The sequence below is a fragment of the Ammospiza nelsoni genome, chromosome 9 (assembly GCF_027579445.1).
Source record: "Ammospiza nelsoni isolate bAmmNel1 chromosome 9, bAmmNel1.pri, whole genome shotgun sequence".
In the NCBI taxonomy this organism is placed as follows: Eukaryota; Metazoa; Chordata; class Aves; order Passeriformes; family Passerellidae; genus Ammospiza; species Ammospiza nelsoni.
In genome coordinates this window covers 6221522-6245043 of record NC_080641.1, presented here as the reverse complement: position 1 = coordinate 6245043, position 23522 = coordinate 6221522, and the positions used below count along the sequence as shown (strand labels likewise).

At 40.8% G+C, this 23522-nt stretch overlaps 1 protein-coding gene across 3 annotated transcripts in view; it reads left to right on the top strand.

The window, feature by feature from the left end:
* MTA1 (metastasis associated 1) overlaps positions 1-23522 on the top strand; it is a 74115-nt gene that overhangs the window by 14765 nt on the left and 35828 nt on the right. For all 3 annotated transcript variants that reach the window (XR_009418973.1, XM_059478140.1, XM_059478139.1), the window contains exons 3-10: positions 2072-2165; positions 8960-9086; positions 9256-9319; positions 14472-14589; positions 16162-16264; positions 18230-18329; positions 19767-19955; positions 21060-21134. Coding sequence is in view for 2 of the 3 variants with exons in the window: in XM_059478140.1 (XP_059334123.1) it covers positions 2072-2165; positions 8960-9086; positions 9256-9319; positions 14472-14589; positions 16162-16264; positions 18230-18329; positions 19767-19955; positions 21060-21134 (870 nt within the window). In the remaining variant the exon portion in view is untranslated. The remainder of the gene's footprint in view (positions 1-2071; positions 2166-8959; positions 9087-9255; positions 9320-14471; positions 14590-16161; positions 16265-18229; positions 18330-19766; positions 19956-21059; positions 21135-23522) is intronic.

Genomic DNA, 23522 nt, shown 5'->3' with positions numbered 1-23522 from the left:
TTTCTGCAGTTCTTCACTTCCATGCCAGGATCACAGGATATGAAGAAAACACAAGAGTTTGCCTATGGAGAGCTCTAATTTGGTTTTTCCTGTGGGGGACTCTTGCTCAGGAGAAAGGTTTGCAGCTGTGATCTCAAACACACTTTGCTGATTGTCCTGTTGGGCCAGTGAGCTTGATCTGCCAAATTGCCTTTCAATGGATTGAGCAGGGAAGCATGAGGGCTTGCTTCTGTGTGGGAAGGCAGCTGAAGTTTGACCTGGCTGAGGGGGGAAGAGGGTTCTGAAGCCACTGGTTGTATCCTAAACACACCATGTGTTCAGGTTTAACACATTGCCCTGACATTAGGGCAGCCCTTACAGAGGGAATGTCTCATTGCTGGTTTGGGTTTGCAGATTTGGTTGGTATTTGCAATACCTGACTGGTATCAGGTGTTCTTCACCCACCAGTCCTGGAAAAGCGTGGAGTTCTCAAACAGATACTTGGAAGAGAAAATGTATCAATTTCATGACCAATAAAAATCTGAGTGCTAGGATATCCTTGGTAGCCCCATCGAGGTCTTTAACTGAAATACCTTTAAGTCTCATTTGCCTTAAAGAAACATGAGTGAATTGTTAAAATGTTCCCAGTGGATCCCTATCCATGAGGTATCACTGTCTGTATTCCAGTCCATTACAGGGTGCAGGTTTGTTGTTCACTTTCCTGGAAAGTGCTTTCCCCTCTTGCTCTTCAGTTTCCTTCTTCCCTCACCTTTAAAAAAAGATGAACTTTCAACCTGGATCCCCCATCTTGGTGCAACTCTTGCTTGAGCTGTGATTTCTCTGGCCTACACTTTAAAAATGGATGTTTCAGGTTGAAATGAATGCCAGCTCGTTTATTTTTAACTGAGTGTAAATGAAATTTTGGCAATTAAATATACCAGATGAATTTACATGGAAGCTGTCTGTGTTTGAACAAGATGGTTCCTGCCTTTGTTTTTTAGTTTCTCAAAATTTAAAAATTCTGAATTATTTGCCAGAAGAAGGTAGAAATTCTGAGAAATTAGTGAAGACTTTTGGTCTGTAAGGGAAATATCTGTGCACGTAAGTGATGTCTGTGTTGGTTTTTTTTTTATTTGTGTTAAGAAAACTGGTATTAGAAAAGTTGAAATTTTTGTTCATTCACATCTTAGAAATGAGCATGTACATAAATTTTTATTTTGTATCCTTGTGGACACATTGCTGGTTTACTACCCGTTTTTGGAGACTTCCCTAGCAGGGAATTTGTATCTTCTGCTTTTGGGGACTGTGCCTTCATTATGGTTTTCAAAGAGTCTTCAGTGCTAGGATACAACTCTTGAGTTACTTTTGCATTATTTGATTTTAGAGATAGTAAATTGGCTGGGGCTGTTACAAACCAGTAGGTTTATTTCCCCTAGAGTTTGTCAAAAGCCACTTGCACTGTTTGACAGGTGCCATCTTACATTTGATCACCTCTCTCATTTTAAGAGTGTTAAGTAAATAAGCTTTCAAAAATTCTGACTTTATTTCAGTGACAACATACAAAAAGAGTTTATTGTCTGGTGCAGCTTCTTTGGTTCTCCTTCTGTAATGATTTTTTTGTGTGTTGGTCATTATTTAGCTCACCAGTGCTGTCAGAGAATCTCATGTCATTTCTTTTGCAAAAGTAACAATGGCTGGGTTCTTCCTTGCCTTTCTACTGCCCTGCAGGGTTTGGAGAACAGCCTAGATCTGAGTTCAGTTATTTTTCACAGGTTTTTAAAGATTCATTTGAGGGCTCTTTAATATAGGCATCACCTCAAAAGTAGCAAAGTGACTTGTTAATAGGTTGCAATGGCAGGTAAGTGTGGTTTTCTCTGCTTGAAACATCTGTAACTTAAAAGTGGTGATTCCTCAGGAGCCATTACCAGGGCAGAGCCAAACTGCCTGGAATTTCCCTCCCCTGGAAGGGATCATGCAGGAGTTTGTGTGTGAGGTAATGTGTGCAGGCTCTGTGTAGCTCTTGTGCAAAATTCCCGATAATTTATCAAGTTCCTGGTCAGGGATCAGTTTGTTCTTGTGTTCCCTGTTTCAGACTGCCAATGGAAATGTGGAAGCAAAGGTGGTGTGTTTCTACAGGAGGAGAGACATCTCCAGCACGCTCATTGTACTGGCAGACAAACATGCAAGTAAGCTGCTTTGTGTTCAAATGCTTCTGCACAGAATTGTCAGACTTGGGGACAGCTCTGGTATTTCAAGTATCAGTATCTTAAATGTATTTTTTTCTGTAGTCATCTTTAGCAGTTTGCATTACTTGTTTGGCTGACTTTTCTGTCTTTCTACCTGACTCTCTTTTTTAATTTGTTTTGTTTTGCTTTCCCCTTTCCTTAAACCTTTTAATACCTCATTTGTGTATGGTTGGATTTTGGTGGGGGCAAGACAGAAGGTTTCAGCTAGGGCTGAGTAAAGACATCTTATTTGCACCACAGAAATTAATTTTTTAATTTTGGGGCGAGAGAATATATTCTCCCTGTTAATATAACTTCTCATTAATTGTTTGGTTTGTATATTAAAAAACCCCTCAAACATTATTTGAGGGAATCAAGTAGACTGATTATGGGAAAGCAACTTGAAACATGGCCAGCTTGAAACCTGACTAACAGGATTTCTCTTTGAATTTCAATATTAATAATATTTCTTGCAGTGACACGGCTTTTGTCTGAACATGCTCAATAAATAGACTTTGAAAACAGAGAATCTGAGACTCTCCTATCACTATTTTGAATACTTAAAGCCCTTTTGTTGGGAAGCAAGTGGAGTAACTTTTCTCTTGTAAACAGCAAACTGTGTGAGTTGTAGCTGTTCAGATTGCTTAAAATTTAGTAAAAAGCATGGACAGCCTTATGAATCCTTGTGATTCAGGGCACATCTATAAATGAGAGGGAAGCAATCAGATATGGGCATGTCAGAACTGTGATTTAGCTGGCAAGCATCACTGTCTTTAATGTGCTGCTTGGTGTGTGTATCAATAGAGTGACTGGGGATTGATTGAATCAGATACCCAGTTTTAGCAAGGAATATAATGGCTTGCTGTGTTCTCACTGCTTTAATGCCATTGGGGAAAAGATGCAGCAAAACGAATCCCTTACTGATAAATTTGAGTATTTTCTGTTGTAGTCTGTCCAAATAATCCCCCCATTGCAGCCATACCTGGGAAAGAGGTCGTGGTGTTGAGGGAGAGTTTGCTGTATCACAGAATTGTGAAGCTTTTTTAGATCTCTTCAGTGCAGCAGTATTCATTTTATCTGAGGATGCTGAAGCTCAATAGGAGCCTCACCATAAACAACGTGGCTATTGATTCCTTCATCTGTGTCTCACTTCACTAGGTTCAGTAAAGGAAGCAGGTGGGAAGGGTTCACAGAAACACTGAGCTGAGACCGAAAATGAAAAATAATTTGGACCCACATAAATGCTCCTTGAACCTGCAAATGCTGATTTCTCTTTGTGATAAGAAATCTAAGTGGGTTTTTTTTTAATGCAAACACATAATTCATTGTTCATATGTGTTGTTTGAAAGATGGGAAAATTCATCTATAGCAAAATCCTAATAATAGAGCAACCAGAGACAACCGAGTCTGCCTCTTAGAGTAAATTTCATTAGTAACTAGCATTTTGTCTAGTATCTTTCTTTCTGGCGCAGAACAAAATTGCTACTGAATGACTTCCATTTATTTAGATAGATGTGCTGCTCTGTGGTTTCCGTTCTTTGTAAGAAGGGAGAAGAGAGAGCAGAATTAAGCTTTTTGGACAGCCATTAGTTCTTTACTCTTGAAAAAAAAAAATCAACATCCTGCATGATATAATGAAATTAAATTTTATAGATGTTAGGATTCTAGCAAAGATATTGCACACTGTCACTGACTTTGAGTTCATTTTCATACAGTCTCCTGTTGCCTCATTTTGATGCATTTGCAGTAGATGTACGTGTCTGCATCACTGATCTTTTAACTGCCTTTGTTCAGCTGATTAATGGAGCTTTCTGACTGCAGACATTTCTGGATTCACACAGTCTTCTGTTTAAGATGCCTTTATTTTAGACCTACTGTTGAGATCAGTGCAGTGAGAGAGCTAAGCAGTGGGGAGATACTGCTACGGCATGAATGGAAAAATTGTATGGATATTTTGTTTTTTTTTTATTCTTCCAGTAAAGGAAGAAAAAGATGTAATTGTGAAGTCAATGTTTTGAAGTTTTAAAAAAAAAGGTCACTTTAGCTTGGGTGATCCATCAGATATCTGAAACAGGCAAGTCTGAAATGTTGTCTGTTCTCATAAGTCTGTATACAGGGAAATGTGTTGGAAGAGCCTTATTCTGTAGTTGGTGACTATAAATTGGTACCTGATGTATGTAACCTGATTCTTGGATTTAATCTGTGATCTTACTATTTTTATCATATGATGTAAAGCTTGTCTGGGCTGTCCTATAAATCTTTCAGCCTTATGATGTCTTCCATGCTTTGTTAGTGCTTTTTATTCATAAGCCTCTTTAATCACCTCACAGATTATTCTAGGGAGTTTCTCCAACTGTTTCTGAAATGAACTTGCTTCACCAGTAAGACACTGTTTTTAGTTCTTGCTGAGAGACTTAGAAAGCAAGATTGCAGACAGGACTTGATGGAAGAGAAATGGGAAAGATACTTCACTCCTCAACCTTTTGTTGGATGCTGTCACTATGTATTTTCTTTATATAATGTCTAACACAGTTTTTAATAATTATTTAAATACTTGCGGCCGTGACTGACCAGTTGGTAGTGGCTGGGATACTGACGTAGCACTGTCTGGATTGTGACAGATTTGTGGTTGGTTTTCAGCACGTGCTCTGGCACACAGGGCAGCTTGGTTTTGGAAGTACCAAAGCTTCTGAAAATACATGTTTGCATGATACCTCTGTGCCTAAACAGGTACAGAGGAATTTATTGAGCATTTTCTTTACATTTAAATAACACCAATCTAAATGAAGTTTGACAATAGCTTCACAAATTATCTCTTTTCATTTCTTCCATTTTATTCTCCTTCTTTATTTTCTCCCAGCCCCCCACATGCAGATTTAGGAGGAGTCCAATTCATATATCCACTAATGACACCTTGACTCAGTTGTTGCTGAGAGGAGGGGAACTGTGTCTTTTCTCTTTGGGAGTGATGTAATGAGGAAAGATAAAGGTGTCCAAAATATTGTCTGTTTGCTACCTGACACAGTGGCCATGACAAGAGGTGACCACCAGAGCTTCATGCAGAGGATCCACACTGATTATGTGGCAAACTCCTTCTCAAGTCTCAAGGCGTAGGGATTCCTGCCTGTTAAAACTTTCTCCATGTTTTCTACAGCTATGAGTCAAAATCTGGTTTTTTGTAGAGAAAAAAGGATTAGGGCTACAGCTTCATACAAGGCATTTGAAACTGAACCTGGAAGAAGAAACCTTCTTCCAGGTTGTTGTATTTTAATTTATTCAAATGCAACATTTCTAGAATGTTCCTCCAAGGTCCTTAGTTAAGCTGTTAAAGCAGCCCGAGTTGCAGCTTCCTTTGCTATTGTGCAGGTCAGTAGCACTGGTTTTACTGTGTTTCCCAATGATTTGGCCCCACTCTATTTCTTTATTCTTTACATTATTTTGCTGGTTATAGTCATGCTAACTAATTTTTGTGTTACTGCAGACTGTTTCCCAAGCTGGTAAACCTTGTCTGCTCTCTAAACCTGATTTCTGTGTCTTGTTTACCTTCGTGCATTTCTGAATTCTGTCATGTAGCTACTTGTATGACACCCAAAATGCAGAGAAAGGGCTGCTGCTCTCTGCTTTTGATGCTCTGGAGAGCCCAATCTGATCTGTAGCAAATTGCTATTCTTTCTCATGTCTAGCAAATATTGATGCTTAATTTCACATCTCACACACCCAGTCATTTTAAATTACAATTACTGCCTCTTGGGTTTCTCCTGCCAACTCAAAGTTTACTCTTTCTAATTATTTTCCCCATATATGTTAGCTTTCACACAAGTCTTGCTGTTTGTGCCTAATCTGCCTATCTCTTGTTCCTAATGTAAGTCATCTTCAAGCTTTGCTAATGTGCTATTAATGATTCTGCCATTAAATATCAAATAATACTTAATCTAATAGACTTCTTGCAGCATTCCACTGGCTACTGCTGCATAGCTGATATATTACTGTTTGTATTAAGATTAAATGTTTAGTTTCAAATCTGCACAGGCACATCTATCAAGCAGAAAGGTTAATTTGAAGTAAGGCTTTATGAGAGCACTGAAGTCCCAATGTACTGCACCTCCTGTATTCCCATACCACTTATTCCACAGTACTGTAAGGAATGCAGGCAAATCTGTCTGAAAAGATTCCTTGGATATTTTATAAATATGTTTCTATTTTTTTAAAGGTTTTTTTTTTTTTCTCAGATGCCTCCATTCTTGATGGTGGTGTTTGCTCCAGTTAGTGTGAGTGGGTGAGCTGTGGGAAGGTGAAATGCGGATATGTCAGACTTGTCCTGGGGCTGGGACAGCCCCTGTTGTGCTTCATGGTCTGACTCAGCCTGAGCTGTCTGGGTGCTTTTTGTTACTGGGAGTGAGGGAGGTGCTGCTTTTTGTCCAGCAGCTTTTGCCTGACCTCAGTGAGGGAGAGGTTCCTGTCCCAGATCCAGTCCTTTTCTCCTCCATCCCTTGGTTCCCAGTACATTGGTCAGGTCGGTTTTTTTCAGGGTTAAATCATGGCTGTGAAAAAGGAGGGGCAATGTTCATATGGATGTGTTTGTTTGTTATTTCTTGGAATGTTCCTGCCTCTGTCTGGGGGTGCTGTGACAGTTGTACTGCTGTGTGTGAGGGAAATGTTTGTTACCTGTAGAAATGTCTGTCTGTTTTTGAAAAGAAATATATTGTGCTTTTTGGTTTTGAGAGGCTGTTCATAGCAGAGCTGCCATAAGAACATGTGTGCTCTCCACCTTCTGTGTTTTATTACAAAAGCAAGGCACATAAATAAAATACTGCTTGGAAGGTGAGCCTACCTGAAGGGATGCAGTCTCTGGGATTAGTTTGGTTGTGCTGGGTGCTTTCCTTTTGTCGGTAGATTCCATTGGCACAAAGGGGTTGACATACTTTTTAGAAAAATGTAATTTATAAAAGCTGTAGGCTATCAAATATACTGAAGATACAAACTATTTGAGGTTGCTCCTTGTAGTATTTCCCTGCATTATACAGTGCACTACTGTAATTTCTAAAGGCTGCTGTAAGTACAGGCATGAATTTCCTTTTCTTTTGTGCATCCTTCAGTTTTCAGGCACATGAGCTTGGAACTTGCTGGATTGTTCGTGGTATATTTACAGTGTAGTCTAGCAGTCACAATATTAATTTTCATCTAAAACAGAATCCACTTTAGTAAATAAATTGCAGACCCATGAGAGTGTGCAACAAATGTAAATTTGGTGTTCTAGTTCCCAGGAAAATATTAAAACCTAAGTACATGCTGCTGTATGGTTACCAGCTCATGTGGTAACCAGCTATTGTGTGTTGAAGTCTGGTTAATTATGCTGCTCTTTTTTTCCTTCCTTGCTGGAGCAGCCTACCTGATGAGCAAATAAACTGCAGGTCTTTTTTTCAGGGCAGTAAAATGGTGATAAATTGTGAGCAACCTGAAGGGTACATAATTTTTTGTCACCACCTTTGGTGTAATGGTGGCCTGTTTTAAACTAAATGCAATTTTAGCGTTTTATAAAATGGAGATCTTTGTTTGCTTTATTTTTGGGATAACTATGGGGATTTTAGTTAACTAATCTTAAGGGTATATAAATCATAACTGTGTCTGTATGTGTTTCTCATTAGAAATGTTTTTTGGCAACAACTGTTGAATTAAGCTGGAGGCATAAGTCTGCTCTTTTAGAGTAATGCTGCTGTAAAATTAAGAGTTTTACAATTCATGCATGAGGCTTTACTGCTCATTCTGCTACAGTCTGGGAAACTTTGCCTGTAGTTTTGCAAAATACAAGTGACTGCATTAATTTCTTAGAGAAGGGAAAAGTCTGATCTCTTCTTTCTCAGTCATTTGCCATGGAGGATCTTTGGAGTTTTTTTCTTTGAGTATTTTGCCCTTTACAGCTTTAGCTGGCGTAAGTGGCAGAATACTTCTTAACAAACACAAAACATACAATTTATTTCCTGAAAGAAAGATGCTGGAAGATGTTTGGGATCAGTTGCATGTCAGTGTGGGTGGGATTTCATGTATTTACTTTGGTGTATGTTTGAGAACTGGTTGGATGGAGATTGGATAGCTCCAAGGCAGAGGTGGTGGATCCTGGCTGCTGCAATGCAGGAGTGCTGCAGTTGGGTGTGTGTGCTGTGGGTTGGGCAACCAGGGTGGCAGGAGTGGCCCCAGGCACTTGGTTACATTCCAGTTAATCCTGTGGCTGTGGTTGGGGTGAGGAGAGTACAAAATAACACTAATTAAATAAACTGCCCTTTCCAGTGGGCATTTCCTGCAGAAGCTGTTAAAGCTGGCGTGGGACAGTGGGATGTCCTGAAAGAGGAGTAGGGTTTGTGATAACTTGTGCCTGGCAAAGAAGAAAGACTTCAGTATGCCTCACTCATCATGTGTCAGCTTCTGCTGGATGAGTCTGATGCACTGATGGTCTCCAAAAGCAGCTCTCTCTGTCTCTCTCTCTCTCTCTCCAGAACTTCTCTGTTGGTAGCAGATTTGTGTCTTCCAGCTTGGTGTGACCTGTGTGTGCCTGGGGTAATTTGGTGGTGGTGGTGAATAAATAAAATTCTTCACAGGCATTCAAGATTACTAATCATGTAATTGTTCAAATGGCCGAAATGTTACATTCAATGTAATTAAAGTTTGTTATTTAGCAAAGGTTTTGGAGCAGGTCATTCTGACTTGCTCGAAGTCAATCCATGTCTTGTTCTTGATCAATTTTATCTCTTTATGACTAGGAGAAATGGAAGAGGAGATGGAAAATCCAGAAATGGTTGATTTACCAGAGAAACAGAAGCATCAGCTACGACACCGTGAGTTGTTTCTCTCACGACAGCTCGAATCTCTGCCAGCCACACACATTAGGTAATGACTGTTTTCTGCCATTTTATTAAAAAATCACACAACACTGTTATTTTTCAAGTGCTCTTCAATGTAAGCTCAAGTTCTGTGTACAACTTCAGTGACACCATCTTGTGAATCACACGAGCATTTAAGTTGTATTTTTTCATGAGATGTGTTTCTCTTTTTTTAGAGGCAAATGCAGCGTTACTCTGTTAAATGAGACAGAATCCCTTAAATCGTATCTGGAACGGGAGGTAGGAACCATTTTGTGCATTTTAAAGCTTGAACAGTTTTTTCTGGCACAATTTAGGTTTGGTGCCTTTTTGCAAGTCTTCTAAAAAGAATTCTTTCATTTCTGCATGTACTGGGCATTGACAGTGGGAAGCTTTAGGCTCTGTACAGTCTTCATTGTGCATAAAACTTTGTGGGTCTGGGGGCCAGACCTTGTAGTTACCTCTCTGTGTGACAGTGAACTGCCTCTCCTTCTGTAAAGTGAACCCAACTTGCTCATCAGTGTGGCAAGGCTGAGAGCTCCAACCCTGGGAGATGCTGTAACTGTAGAGCAGGGAGCAAGCTGTGCTTCTCTGTATTTGCTTTATCCTGAAATCATACAGATTTATGTTAATATGCTTTAAGCTTGATCTTGCCTCAGATTTTTGAGGAGCTTAGTTCCCTGTTCTTTGTGTTCATTGGTCAAAATAATTATCTGGACTCCTTCATAGACCACCACTGACACTTAAATCCTTGAAAAACTGCTTGTCAGGTGACATCTGACAGAAATTTACCCAGTCTCTTCTTAAAGGTATCTCAGACCAAAACTTGAAACTGAATTGTCTTGCACAGTTAAACACCATTCAGAATATAAATATTGGGCTTTACTTTTTCAGGTATTTTGTGATTTTAAGTTATTACCATTGTATTTTTAGAAGTTGTATTTCTATACCTTTAGTTGTGGCTGGACCTCTGGGTTAGACAGTCTTGGAGTCTGACAGTCTGTGAGAGATTTACTGTGGAGATTAGCAAAGAACTTCAGGATATTATTATTTGAACACATCTGCAAGCAAATAATTTGCATCTGAAAACATTGAAATGTTATACAAGAGATGAAATCTTGTAATTAAAACCAGTAGGGTGATGGCCGTTAGTGGCCTTTAAGAAAGGAGAAAAGAGGCCATTTTTTTGCAAGGAGCATACTGCAGTCTCTCTCATAGCTGGACTTTCTTTTTAAATGCTTTTGTAGCTTTCTTCAGTATTTATTTAAGCATCAGATTAGTTTTAATCTGATACTTTAGTTTAAGAGAATTTTAAACAAGGCACAGGGATTAAATAGTTGAGTTTCTCTTTGGAATGTGAAACCAAAAAATGTCGGCTCTGCTGCAGGCTGCCAAATGGCAGAGCATCAAACAAGGGACGTGGTATTCAGCAGTGCTTGTAACCAGCTAGAAGCCCAGGATATGCCAGTTTGAAAGCACAAGTTAATCAAACTGAAATGATTTCAGATTTTTTAGTACCCAGCTCTTAAGCAGTGTTTGTTCTCAGTTGCTCCCAACATATTTTTATTATCACTGGTGTTACAGGTAGGTGTGCTGAGAGTGAAGCATGCTTTCCTCTGATCATGCAATGCTCAGCTGCAGATGTATGCACAGAAAGATAATTTTCTTTCCCATTCTTTTGAACTTTCAAAATGCAAGATGAGTGATGTGGGTTATTTTTAGAACTGAGCAGGCACTTAGAGATTTCACAGAATGAGAGAGTTCCCTGAATGTGTCCTGTCACTTAGCATGGCATTTTGCTGTGGTGCAAACTAACTTGGACAGATGGTAAAGAAATTAAAAGCTCAGGAACACAAATATGCTTGGGTGGAGGGTAAAGAGATTAAGAAAAGGAGATAGTTGTTGCCCAATGGGTTCCTAACACTTCATGGTATTGTTTTGAACTGTTTCTTCTTTCCCCATGCCTCCTGTTCTTAATCCAACCTTTGCTTTCAAAATGTTTCAGGGTAGTTCCTTTTTTCTAACGTGACTTTTGTCAATAAAGCCTAAGCAGTTCTAGGGAACCTGGTATTTGATTTCCCAAATGTTATGACCATTAAAAGTAGGCTTTCAGCCTTGAAGCAGGTTAAACATCCAGACAGAATTTTTTAGGAAGGTAGTAAGCAAAGCAAAATGATATTTTTGCTATCTCTGTTCTCCTCCTCTACCCTTTCTCTGTCATCTTCCTCAGGAAGATTGCCTTGCATGTTTGGAGAGCAGGCTGGAGGGGACCAGCACTGACTCTTTCACTGTGCCTGTAAAATTTGTAGCAGAAGTGAAGAATAGCAGGAAATAGAGGGGAAAAAAAGGCAACTAGAGAACCTGAATTTTCTATAGACACCTAATTCCCATGGAGATCATAGCCAATTATGGCAAAAGCACTAGATTTCCCTATTCTGCAGGAACCTGTTTTGAATGTACATCTATTTTACTGCTCTGCCTGGCTATATCCAGAGGCTTGTGTGAATTTGCCTGCTGAGCAGATGTCTGGCATATCTGTTCCTTTGGGTAGCCCCCTAAAAATAAAATGTTCTCTGGTTAAAATATATCAAATACATGAAAGTAAGTTTGCAAGCTGCAATGAAGTAACCATTATTTCTGTGGTGTACTTTGGCTTTTCTTTCTCCAGTTTCTTGGTGACTTTGGTTCTTGGCATAGCTATGGGTAGCTTAGGGGCTTGGGTAGGGGAGCTCTGAGCAGATCTGTCTCTCTAGCAGTTGAAAGAGGCAGAAAGTCATGATTCAATTTTAACTCTTGGCAGGTCATGTTAATTTTTTCTGAATGTGTTGGGCGTTTCCTGGGCTCTGAAATGAAAAGAGAAAACCCTTCTCTGACTGCTGCAAACCCAGCATACACAGTTTGACAGCACAAATGAGTGGAGGATTTTGAAGAGCAGTGTTATTTTGTTGTGCGCATCACTCTTGTGAAACCCTTGTGAAAAATTGCTCTCATCACATAGTGGTGGTCAGGAGTTCACACATGCTTTAGAGTACACGAGGATCTGGTTTGTTTCTTAGTTTGCATTGGCACTAAGCTGATGTGTATTAATGTTTTCAGCCGTGCCACTCAGTCTGCAGGAATGAATCTCAGTGTCTGTGAGGGAAGATGGCAGTGGTGTTGTATTACCTCTAGGGGTTGCAGTCTCTGTAGAATTCACACTTGGGCCCCCAGGCTTCCATCTCTCCTCTGTTGAGGAGGCTCTGGATGGGGAGAAGAGACCAGAGGATTTTCATTCTTTTGTTCAACCTGATTGATTTGAGACAGAAATAGACAAGACATAAATGGATGACCTGAAACTAATTGAGATTTTGTAGACAAAATTTATAGCGATAACCAATAAAAGAAAAGCAATAGGGCGTCTAACAATCAAATATCATGGGAGAAACCTCCTCCACAATGTATGACTTTCCTTGGCCAAAAAAGACTAATGAAATTGCCTGTGGAATTGGTCTTCTTTGGGGCTCACTGTGTTGTTACTCTGCAGTGTGTTGTATGTTTGCTGGGCAACATGCCTTCAAAGCATTAATGTTGCACTGCATATACTTTGTCCTGCAATCAGATATTTTGGAGCTGGAACAAATTAAACACTGTATTTATAACCTGGAAACCTGTGAGACAAAAGCTTTACCTACATTTTATTTCCACAGTGATACATTCTCAAACTATTGCAATGTCTCGAGCTTTGAGTGTGTCAGGGAGCAGGAGACCCAGATTTCTTTACATAGATGTGATAGAAATGAGTTTTCTTATGCTCTGAAGCTGCCTTCTGCCCGTAGGTTGATGTAACTTGACCCTGGTGTCTGTGGGAGTAGGAGTTTTTTCAAAAGTATCATTTGCTTAGGATGTAATCAAATCCTCTGACCCTAAACCCAACTACAGACAACCTTTCCAGTTGAAGTTCAGTTGTCTTCCAGAATTTTTGCCATGTTACTGTGGAAATTTGCAGTAATTCTTCTTTTTCTGGGGCTGTGCATGACAGATTGGGAGACTCTCTTTCCTTTGCCACCTCTTCATAAAGCTGAACAGGGCTTGAAACTCTTGCTGGTTTTGTCCTAATTTTTGTTGTGTGCTGTTGACACATACAAATATAGGGAAAGGGAAAAATGAGGTGAGCATGAAATGAGATGTATTTAAACAGGGTGCCTGCTAGTGCCAGAGAAATAAGAGGAGTGAAAAAATAAGCCAGAAACCTGAGATGTGGAAAATGGCACACTGCACATCCTGTTTCTGTTGAGACAGTTCTCCTTCCTGATGAACATTTTGCTGTGGACAGAGGTTACAAAAGGTCTGTTGTTCCATGTCCTACCAGAGCTTTAATCCTGCCCAGAGCTGCACCCTATACTTTGATGGAGCATACCTGGTCAATGGCTATAGCTCAGTACTTATCCATGCAGAAAAGTTTAATTACTTAAACTGTACGGTTTTAGGTAGTTAAAATTTTTGGCTGGTTCCTTTCTCTGCCCTGGCAGAACATTCTCATTCTGGAATGCCTTCTTGCTTTAATTTTACACACCAAGGTAGCGGAAGCCAAGCAGCTATTTTAGGCTTTTCCACATCTACTTGAACAAAAGCAACAAATTAGTGGATTGCCACCTGCAGCTAATTACTGCTGCTGCCAAATCTGCTGCCCCCCTCCTAATAATGAGCAGAAAGAAATGTGCTGCTTTAAGCTTAGATGGTAGCAGGCAAGAAGTTGGTCAGCAGCACATCCCTGTGCCAGGGAAAGCTGAGCACATCCTGGTCTGTATTAGCAGCAGTGTAGCCAGCAGATGGAGGGAAGGGGGTCATCCCCTCACTGCATCCCTTCTGAGACCACTTGTGTTGGTTTTTGTCCAGCTTTGGGCCTTGCAGCATGAGAGACATTGACAGATTAGAGCAAGCCCAGCCGAGGCCACAGGGTTTGTCTGGGGTTGCATTAGTCTGGCTGTAACATTCTGAAGTTATGCTTCAATATGTGCTGGTGTTTCTGTGTGGATAGGTCACTGATGTCTAATCCTCCTGGTTTGGAATATGGGAATTGCATGGCATGTGGCAATTTTGTGTTCTGAAACAGCTGATGTGATTAAAATTGTGTCCTGGCCCTTCTGAGCCTTGCGTGTGCAAGAGGAGCTTTGTTCACTTCAAATTGAGAGGCTGTATGTTAAGAGAGAGGCTGCTGTTGAGAGCTAACACTTGTAATGTAGAAGAAAGTAGCAGCACTTAAATGGAGCTTTTAAACTGGTGGTTTATTTACTTTTTGTTCACCCAATTCTAAAATCTATATATACGTGTAATGAAACCACACTTAAACTGTAAAAACTTGGTAGTATGGTTGCAAAGCTGGGAGTAAAAGCTAATAACACTGTTTACCTTTTTGGTCTTGTTTTATTTTTAGGATTTCTTCTTTTATTCACTGGTGTATGATCCTCAACAAAAGACCCTGCTTGCTGATAAAGGAGAGATTCGAGTTGGAAACAGATACCAGGCAGATATAACAGACTTACTAAAAGAGGGTAATTTCTGTAATTTATTTAAATTGTCAAGAGTTCATGTTGAACATGGCCACTTCTCTGTGTGAGGCCTGCCTAGGTGTGGGAGATGGTTTCCACTGCCAGGCCATGTGTGCAGCAGTGGTTGCCTTTGGGGAGGCTGTTGCCCACTGAAGGCAATTAGTTCTCTTGCAAATGGGTCTTTAAATGGGCATTCATCCAAATCATAAAAGTTGTTGAAATAAATTGAATTAATGGGCTCTCTTGGATCTTGCACTCTTTTTATTAAGAGATTTCAAAATTTCCATGGGAAACACAAATTTCCATCACATCTGTAAAGCCTTTTGTGTTCTTAATCAAGCCTCACTTCCCTATAAGAGCCCCTCCCAAATTACTGCCAAATAAATGCTGTCTGCCCTCATCAATTTGCCCATTACTGCTGGGTGCCTTTTCCCTGGAGCCCTCTCCCCATGCCAGTGTTGGCTGCCAGCCTAGACTTCTCACCTGCAGAACAGGCAGGAGGAAGAATTTGCTGGCTGGAGCATGCATTGAGACTTCAGCCTGTGTCATGGAGCAGTGGGACCATGAGGGCCTGAGGATGAGGGAGAAGTAGCAGGAAGCAGGAATATTTATCAGATAGTAACTAACTTTAGATTTGTCTCTGCACTACCCTACAGATCCTAAAGTGGGTGGAAAAACTGAGAGGGGTGAGGAGTGTTGCTATCTAATTGTTCTTCCCTGAGCCCTGTGTAATGCAGAGGGCAAGGTCTATCCATAAGCTGCTCCTAGGAGAGAGAGGGTTGTGACCTGTGTTGGGAAGACCACATCCAGTCTGGAATGGGCCAGGATGTGGAAGCAGAGGTGCTTCTGTCTTTGCTTAGAAGCTCTCCTGACACTGTTAGTCTCATGTTAAGACAGGCAAAAAAAAGGGTCAGGATTCTTGTTTAATTTGTCTATGGAACCAGTATTTATCCAACAGCTAGGCCAGTCTCCTAAGTGAGGATGAACTAATCTGAAAGGCATCCTGTTCCCTCAGTGGGTCAACATGGGGCTTCAGAGAAGGATAACTGCCAGATGTTTTAAAGGAAGCAGAAAGAAAAGGTCTCAGTGGCTCCTGTATTTTGCCAGGGTATTCTGGCTTGTTTAGACTCAGGAAAATGAAGAGTGTCTGATGCCATGGTTTCCCCCCTAGAAAGCAGCTGAGATGGCTTGAACCAGCTACTCTTTGCCTGCTCAGAGCAGCTTGGAGTGTGTCTGTTTTCCTGGGACTGCTGCAAGATAAAGGAGGAAGACAGATGAGCTGGGGAAAGAGACTGAAAAGAAATTGTCTCATTTGGAGAAAGATGCACTCTGTTTTCCATGACATATCCTCTGACACCAGTTTGTGAAAATCTGATTGCCCAATTTGGATGAGCTGTGTTGCTGTGTCTGTCAATTCACATACAAATAAGTGAGTGAAATTTTCACAGTGGCCTGTTAGGCAGAGTAACTGAGATGGGCTAACAGTGACATTACTGTGAGATAAAAAAGGAATCTAGAAAGTACTCATATTTTAAAAGAGCCATACTAAATAATTCTATTTTGTTTTTCAACCAGGTGAGGATGATGGAAGAGATCAGTCAAAACTTGAAACAAAAGTTTGGGAAGCCTTTAACCCACTAGTAGACAAGCAGATAGACCAGTTCCTGGTGGTAGCACGGTAAGAGTATTTCACCTCTCCTTTGAAGAAGTGTTTGTAACTCCTCCAAGCACTTTCTTGTGTTCTTTTTTGTTGTATGAGCATGAGTGCTGGTTCTGGTTGCTTGATTCACTTGCTTCATTTTAAGATGAGGTACATTTTACATGCCTTCATGGGAATGGCATGATTTTAGGAACAGCTCCTCAGGTTTACAACTTGGTTTCATAAAAGCAAAGCAAGTTGCATGTGAAAATGATCCTGTAGTTGGTGGGGTTTTTTGAATACTTTAGTCAGCATGCAGAAGACTTTGTGAATTAAATTCTTGGCAGTTCTTTGCTCTGTCCATTTACTGCTTTTTTCAAAGCCAGTGACACTTTAACATCCATTAATGGTTTGCTAAGAATTCTGGTAAATGCTTATGATGGGCTGTGGATATTTTCTAATGCCTAGATTCCAAGAGGTAGGCACAATAAAATAAAACCTTGCAAATCTCTACTGATGTTTTCATTTAAGCCCAAAGCAATCTTTGTTGATCAGCTCTTCCTTTATAAAAGGTTCTTGAGCTAATTCATTGGTATCCATTTCTATAAACAGAAGCCTCTAATAAATTTTAGGCTCTCATAGCAATTGATGACTGAATAATTTAGGGAAAAAATACACAGTAACACTCTCCAAATTCTCTGTGTTTTAGGTGGTACTTTTATAGATGAATCCTGCTTCTGTCTGCCTTTTTTTCCCCTTCCCCCTCTTGGGTTTTCACGTGGTTTGGTTTGTAGTGACAGTGGAGCTGCTTTGTGATGGGCGTTTCCACCTTCTGCTGGCAGAGCTGGTTTGAGTGGCTCTTTGTGGCAGTCAGTGCTGCCCACTGGGTTTGCTGCTGCAAGGTGCAGGCTGTAATGAGAATCACTGCAAAGATGAGTGCAGGAATTGCTTCTGTTCAGAATCAGCAGAGTGTTCCAGTTTATAATTAGTTCACACATACAGAAGTATCAGTTCAGCTGAAGCTGGGCTCGGGGGAGTTGTGGGGCAGGGATAGTGACTGGGAGGAGAGTGAGGTGTGAGTCACCACAGACACTGATGGGGGAGGCTTGTTTGGGTTTTGGCCAGAATTAGATGTTTGATGACAACTACTTGTCAAACATTTACCTTTCCTACTCCTGCACTGCTTGGCACCAATGTGTTCCTCTGTGCTCTCAGCTGCTTTGGGGAAGTCACCTGAGTGCAGGGGGAAAACCCAGCCTGCCTGTTTTGTTGTTGTTGTTGCTCAGAGGAGTTCAGCTCCAGTTCACTGTGCAGCAGCACAAGTGTTGCACCCATGTGGTGTAGCAAGCAAGAGGGGGAGTAGGAATTTTGAGAACCAATGCTTGTTACAGGTTTCTCCAACTAATTTCTTTAGGAATAAGGTGAAGAGCATGGGGCTTGTGGCTTCAGATGTAAAGATGATGAGTTGTGAAGTATTTGAGAATTGCTGTGTTGTGCAGGCTTTATGAAATATATATATAATACAATGTTAAGTTGTAAAATAATATTGTTTCAAATTTTCTGAAACTTTTAGAAAAATGCATTGCTGCATTCTTTGTGTCTTTTCTTGGCATCTGTTTCTGTACCTTTTGGACAGTGCAGCACTGCTCTTTGTCATTGTGAAGGAAATTATTGTCATTCATAAAGCTTGCTTGTGCTCTGTTCCTGTTGCAGCTCAATTCTGTTGGGAGATAAGGGATAAGAGAGTAGCTCAAAACTCCCCATTGGTGACCCCTGAGTCTTCCTCTGTTTCCTCTGCCATGCCTAAGCCTCTTCAATCATAGGAGCTAAGTAAAGTGCTCACAATAACAAACCACATTTGGAGAGAATGATCTGTGGCTCAGAATGAGCCACGTAATCTTGTAACTGGGAAATGGAGTCTCTCATCTCAGAAAGTGCTGGCTGGGTGTTTATATTTATGCTGGTTTTGCACGTGAAGTTAAGGCTGTGTTTAATTCCTTTCAGGTCTGTTGGTACTTTTGCCCGAGCCCTGGATTGCAGTAGTTCTGTCAGACAGCCAAGTTTGCACATGAGTGCTGCAGCAGCCTCCAGGGACATCACACTGGTAAGATTTTCTTTAGGGGACCTTAAGTTTGTGAGAGATGCAAAATATTCACCTCAGCATTAACAGTTGGCAAAGAGGAAGGGACAGATGGATTGTAGTTGTGGCTTGCTGTGAAGCAGACCCTGCTTTTGGAAAGGAATCCTTTAGTTACAGATGAAGTAACTTCTTCTGGCCTTGTGCCTCTTATGATCCATCACAGATAATACTATGAGGCAATTTTTTTTTTTTTTTGCTTAGTTTTATTAAAATAGTCTGATGACATGCTTGACAGCTCATCCCTTGCACGGGCTCAGTAGCTCTCTGGAGAAGAACACAAATTATTGTCTGCCTGTCTGTAGTGTTACAATGCCAGAATGCCATTCTTCATCACTTCCCCAACACCAGATTGTCACTGGCATCCTTGGGTGAGATTGACCAAGGATGTCTGGGGGAAAAGCTTGTGGTCAGATAAGAAATGTCAGTTGATACTGTTCTCTTTGACTGCCAGTTGAGAGTACCTGAGGAGTAGTGATATTGCTAACATTTCATAATCATAAATATTGCTGAGTAGATCAAGGTAAGGGAAAAAACTTGAACTTTCATGCTGCAGAAAGTTGAATGAAAATTTGAATAAAATATCTGAAGTCTCCAGAGAACTGTTATGAAAGCCTCACCTCCTTACTGGAGTAATGTAAACTTATACATAGAACAAATGCCAGTCTAGAACAGTGTAGGTTAATTATGCACATACACAAAACTGGTATGATGAAAGGCAAATAACATCCTGATTAAAACTGCAGAAACCTGGAAATAAAGCCAAGCTTTCATTTACTAATAGCAATTCCTCCCTCTCAGCATGTTCTCAGCCCTTATAAATCACAAGTTGCAGACAGCCATAGCTCAGCTTTCTGAGGAGTAATTGCCCCTGAGAGTCATTCTTTTTTCCTATTCAGCTGTGATGTGTGACTTAACTTGAATCTTTGTTGAGGTTTCTGCCCTTGGGGGGGGATGTGTACATGTGTTGCTGCTCTTGTTTTTCATATATGAAATTTTTGTGGATTATTTGACAAAGTACATGCATGGCTATGTGTGTGAGGAAACGCCCTTGGACCTCTTATCTCCATGCCCCATCTGGGGATGGTGGCTCAGTCCTGGGGGGAGTGGATCTATCCTGTGCTTCTTCTCACCAGCAGTGGTGCTGCTGGTGAGGAGCTGATAGGAATAATTGATACACAAGAACTTGTGCTCCACAAACCTCACTATTAATGAATGTTAGGTTTGTGCACTGACAGCTACAGTCAGTGTGAGGTTGCAACCAGCTTTTACTGACTTTTCCTTAAATACAGAATACCACACCTTCCCATCTCAGTGCAGAATTTGTCATTGCTGTTTCACTGTTGAACATTTTTCCCCCCAGATACTTGTCCTTATGTTTCTTTCTCCTTTCCAACCCCCTAGTTCCATGCTATGGACACTTTGCACAAAAATGTCTATGACATTTCCAAGGCAATCTCTGCACTTGTGCCACAAGGTGGGCCAGTCCTGTGCAGAGATGAGATGGAGGAGTGGTCTGCTTCAGAGGCAAACCTCTTTGAGGAAGCACTAGAAAAATATGGAAAAGATTTCACTGACATTCAGCAAGATTTTGTAAGTATATAAAAAGGTGCCCCTGTGGTGACTGGCTCTGACTGGTGGCAGAGCTGGCTTGCAGCTTGTCTAAACTGTGTTCTTCATTGTGTGAGCAAGGGGGCTTTGAACTGGAGTGTGTCTTGCTGTAAAGTGGGGAAAGGCAGACCTCATACTAGTGACAGCCTGGTGTACAGTCAGAATTTCAAACCACAGATGATAGTTTTTCCTGTAGAAAGATTAATTTAGGATCATCTGTTCCACTACAGCCGAGGGAGGATGTAGGAAACTGTTGTGACAGCCAAGCTGCTCTAGAATAATTTGTGTTTAAAGGAAGATAAGTATTTGGCCTTCTGAAACATGAAAATGTAGTCACCTTTACAGTATGGTTTCAGAAAGGGCCTTTTGAAAGTTTTCAAAAGAAATCCTGGGCATCCAAGGGAAGTGTTCTGTAGTTTGGCCAAAGCACCACCCTAGGTGCTCAGCCTGCAGATTGAATGGAGCCCTGTAAGAAGAGCCAGGTTTCACTGTGTCATTGTTCAGATGCTCTGGAACAAAACAAGTAGTTTCAGTGTTGTTTGTCCTGTGCTCTAATCTATTAGAGGGACTTGGAAACAGCAGCACACTCTGTGGTCCTGCTGAAATCCTCATGCTTCTCACACAGAGAACAGAGCTGGCAGGGCACAATTCTGTTAGAAGTTTGTTTTGGTTTGTTTTGATTTTTTTTTTATGGGCCAGCTCCATTGAAGCCAAACTTATCAGAACTGTGATGCTGTAGTTGTGACTCTTGCCTTAACTGCTGCTGAAGCAGAGTCTGAGCTGTGGGACTCCTTCCACATTGTGCCTCTCTGGAATGGTTTGCTATCAGCCAGTGCAGCATGAAGATTTACCTGCAGCCTGTTCCACTTGTACACTGAAAGCTCAGAGTATTTTGAAAGGGCATTTAATTTAACATGGGTCCCATGTGCATCTAATCCCCTTTGTAGATTCAGACTGGCTTTTTTTTTGAGGAGGGCTAGTAGTTGCAAGACTGCTGCAACCATCAGTCAGAAGAATCCTGTGAATTTCAGTGAGACTGTGTGCCAGCTCCCTTCAATAAATGCTGTTTTTCCTTTGTTTCCCCAGCTCCCATGGAAGTCCTTAACAAGCATTATAGAATATTACTATATGTGGAAAACTACAGACAGATATGTTCAGCAGGTAAGAGAGTCAAAACCACCTCTTTCATTCTAACAGAAATTGTTTTTCTTGCCTGTGAATCCAAGTCTTGTTCCTCTCGGGGTTCAGCCTTTCCAACAGGTGAGTTCTGTTATGAGCAGACCAATCTCTTGTCCCTAAACTCATCAGCCCTTCTGGATACAAACAGCACTGGCAAGAGTGCATTCTTCTCATGTTTGCTGCTGCCCTGTTTGCTCAGAGCTTTTTGACATCTGGAATTCAGCAGAGGAGCGAAGGCAGGGCAGTTGCTGTTTGACTGTGGAGTTCAAGGTTCCCTTCAGTGACTTCTTGGAGGGGCAGTTGCTGTACAGGAGGCCCCACCCTGGTTCCCCAGCCCTGCTGCCCATGACTTGGGTGGCAGATGCACGAGGCTGCCCCATGTTAGCTCTGTGAGTCAAGTGTTTACCTGGGAAGTGTCACTGCCTCGAATTCCCAGGCTTGTTATACTTGAGAAGCAACTTTTGAGTAGTGTTTACCATCATTTTTATCTCTGCTTGTTTAAATACAAAGGCTGGTCCCTGACATAAAGCAAGCACAATGCAAGCAGCATGCAAATTCTTGCAGAGTATCAGTTGCTGAAAACTACTCACAATATTTGACAGGAAAACTGAGTAAAAGATGGAAGAAATTTAGAATGGGTTTTTCATTATAATTACCAGTCCTAAGATGAAGCATCTAGTTGAGGTATTAGAAAAGTGGAATTGTGACAATGTCCTGCCTTAACTTGTTTCCTTGGAAATTCAACCTGGGGTAAAGACTAGGTGCCTGAGGCATTGACCAGTGTTTGCCATGTGCTGTAATGTGATTTTTACCATTTTCTTTCTGGCTGGGGCACTGTTGAAATTAGAGGTCCCCTTGTGACAAATGAGAACTCTTTTTTGCTTCAATTATATTTCACTTTTAATAAAAGTATTAGTGGCATCCTCATTCCACTGTTTCCCCAAGTTCATTCTTTGACTGAAACTTTTCATTCCAGTTAGAAAGTGGATGGTAGAAACATGAGATGGTGATGGAAACTGGCATGGTTGGGAAGAATAATGCTCATGGTTTTTCCTTCCCCATTGTTTTCTCCATTTTCCTAAAGTTTGTTTTTACATAGGCAAAATTGCAGAGGGGATAATTATGTGAAGACTTTAATTATTTGCTCTTGCAGCAGTTAAAGAACACCTTAAGCCTAAAGTTTCTTATACTGGTTTGTTCTGTTCCTGGGCACTGGGTTTTCTCTTGTGGTTATGCTGCACCTTACATGTACTGCCCAGGAGTTCACCAGGGTGTAGGATTTGGGGAAAACTTCCAATTAGAGGCTCTGCTCTTAGGGGACAGTATAAGCTGAGCAGGTAGAACCTGCAGTGCAGAAATACCATATCAATTAGGTCTGAACTGAGTTGAAGACCTCATCTCAAATTCCCAGCTTGTACAAGCAAATAATACCATGAAACATTTATAAAAAGCTTGAGAGATCTATCTATATGTAACCACAAAGAGAAAGCATAGGAAGTTGTAGTTCAAATAATGGTGTGTTACTTGATGTAATAATAATTTGTGTTTTACTTGATGAGTGCAGTGTCTTTGACAAAGTACATCTGTTGCCATTTTTTCCATCTGTTTCTTCACAGTGTTTGTTCTAGGCAGACTCTTCCCTTGGTCTAATACCACAAAATGTTTCTGAGGCTGACAGCATTTTTGTATATAAGATATAGAAAGTATCCCAAGTAGGGATATGCAAAGTGTGTACCTCGAGTTTTTGCACTTCCACTTCCCTCTTTCCAAGAACATGATTAAATTGTATTGCAAATCTGTATGTTACAGGGTTTAATAAAAGTATTAATAACTTGCTTATTCTTGTAAAATCTTTGGTTGAATGAACATTAAAAGTGCATTTAAATTGTCTATTTCTGTGAGTTAGAAAACATAGCAATGAAGATTTGTGTCACCAACCAATTGCCTGCTTGGATGAAGAGGCAAGAGTTAGTTGGGAGCTGTTTGCATCCTTCTGGATTTCTGTTTCCCTTGATGTTTTCTTGGCATGAGAAAACACTGCCATAGTACTGAATCACAGTCTCTCTGTTTCTTGCCATGGAGGAAGGGACATTTTGAGTTCCTTTGACAGAAGGCCCATTCTGAGAGCTGAACAGTAACTTGTACTCCTGTTGGTGTACCTGAGATCAGCAGGCTCAGTGCAGCACTGCCTTGTCTTGTGAGTAGGACACTGAGATGGAGATGTGTGCCAATTGGCTTCTTTTGGAGCGTGCACTTGGATCTCTTACCCAGTAATTTTTATTTGAAGATAACCTTTTGAAGATTGCCACCATAAGTAGGAGCTCAGTCATCTCGAGAAGGACTGACCCCAAGAACAGAACTGCTAGGACT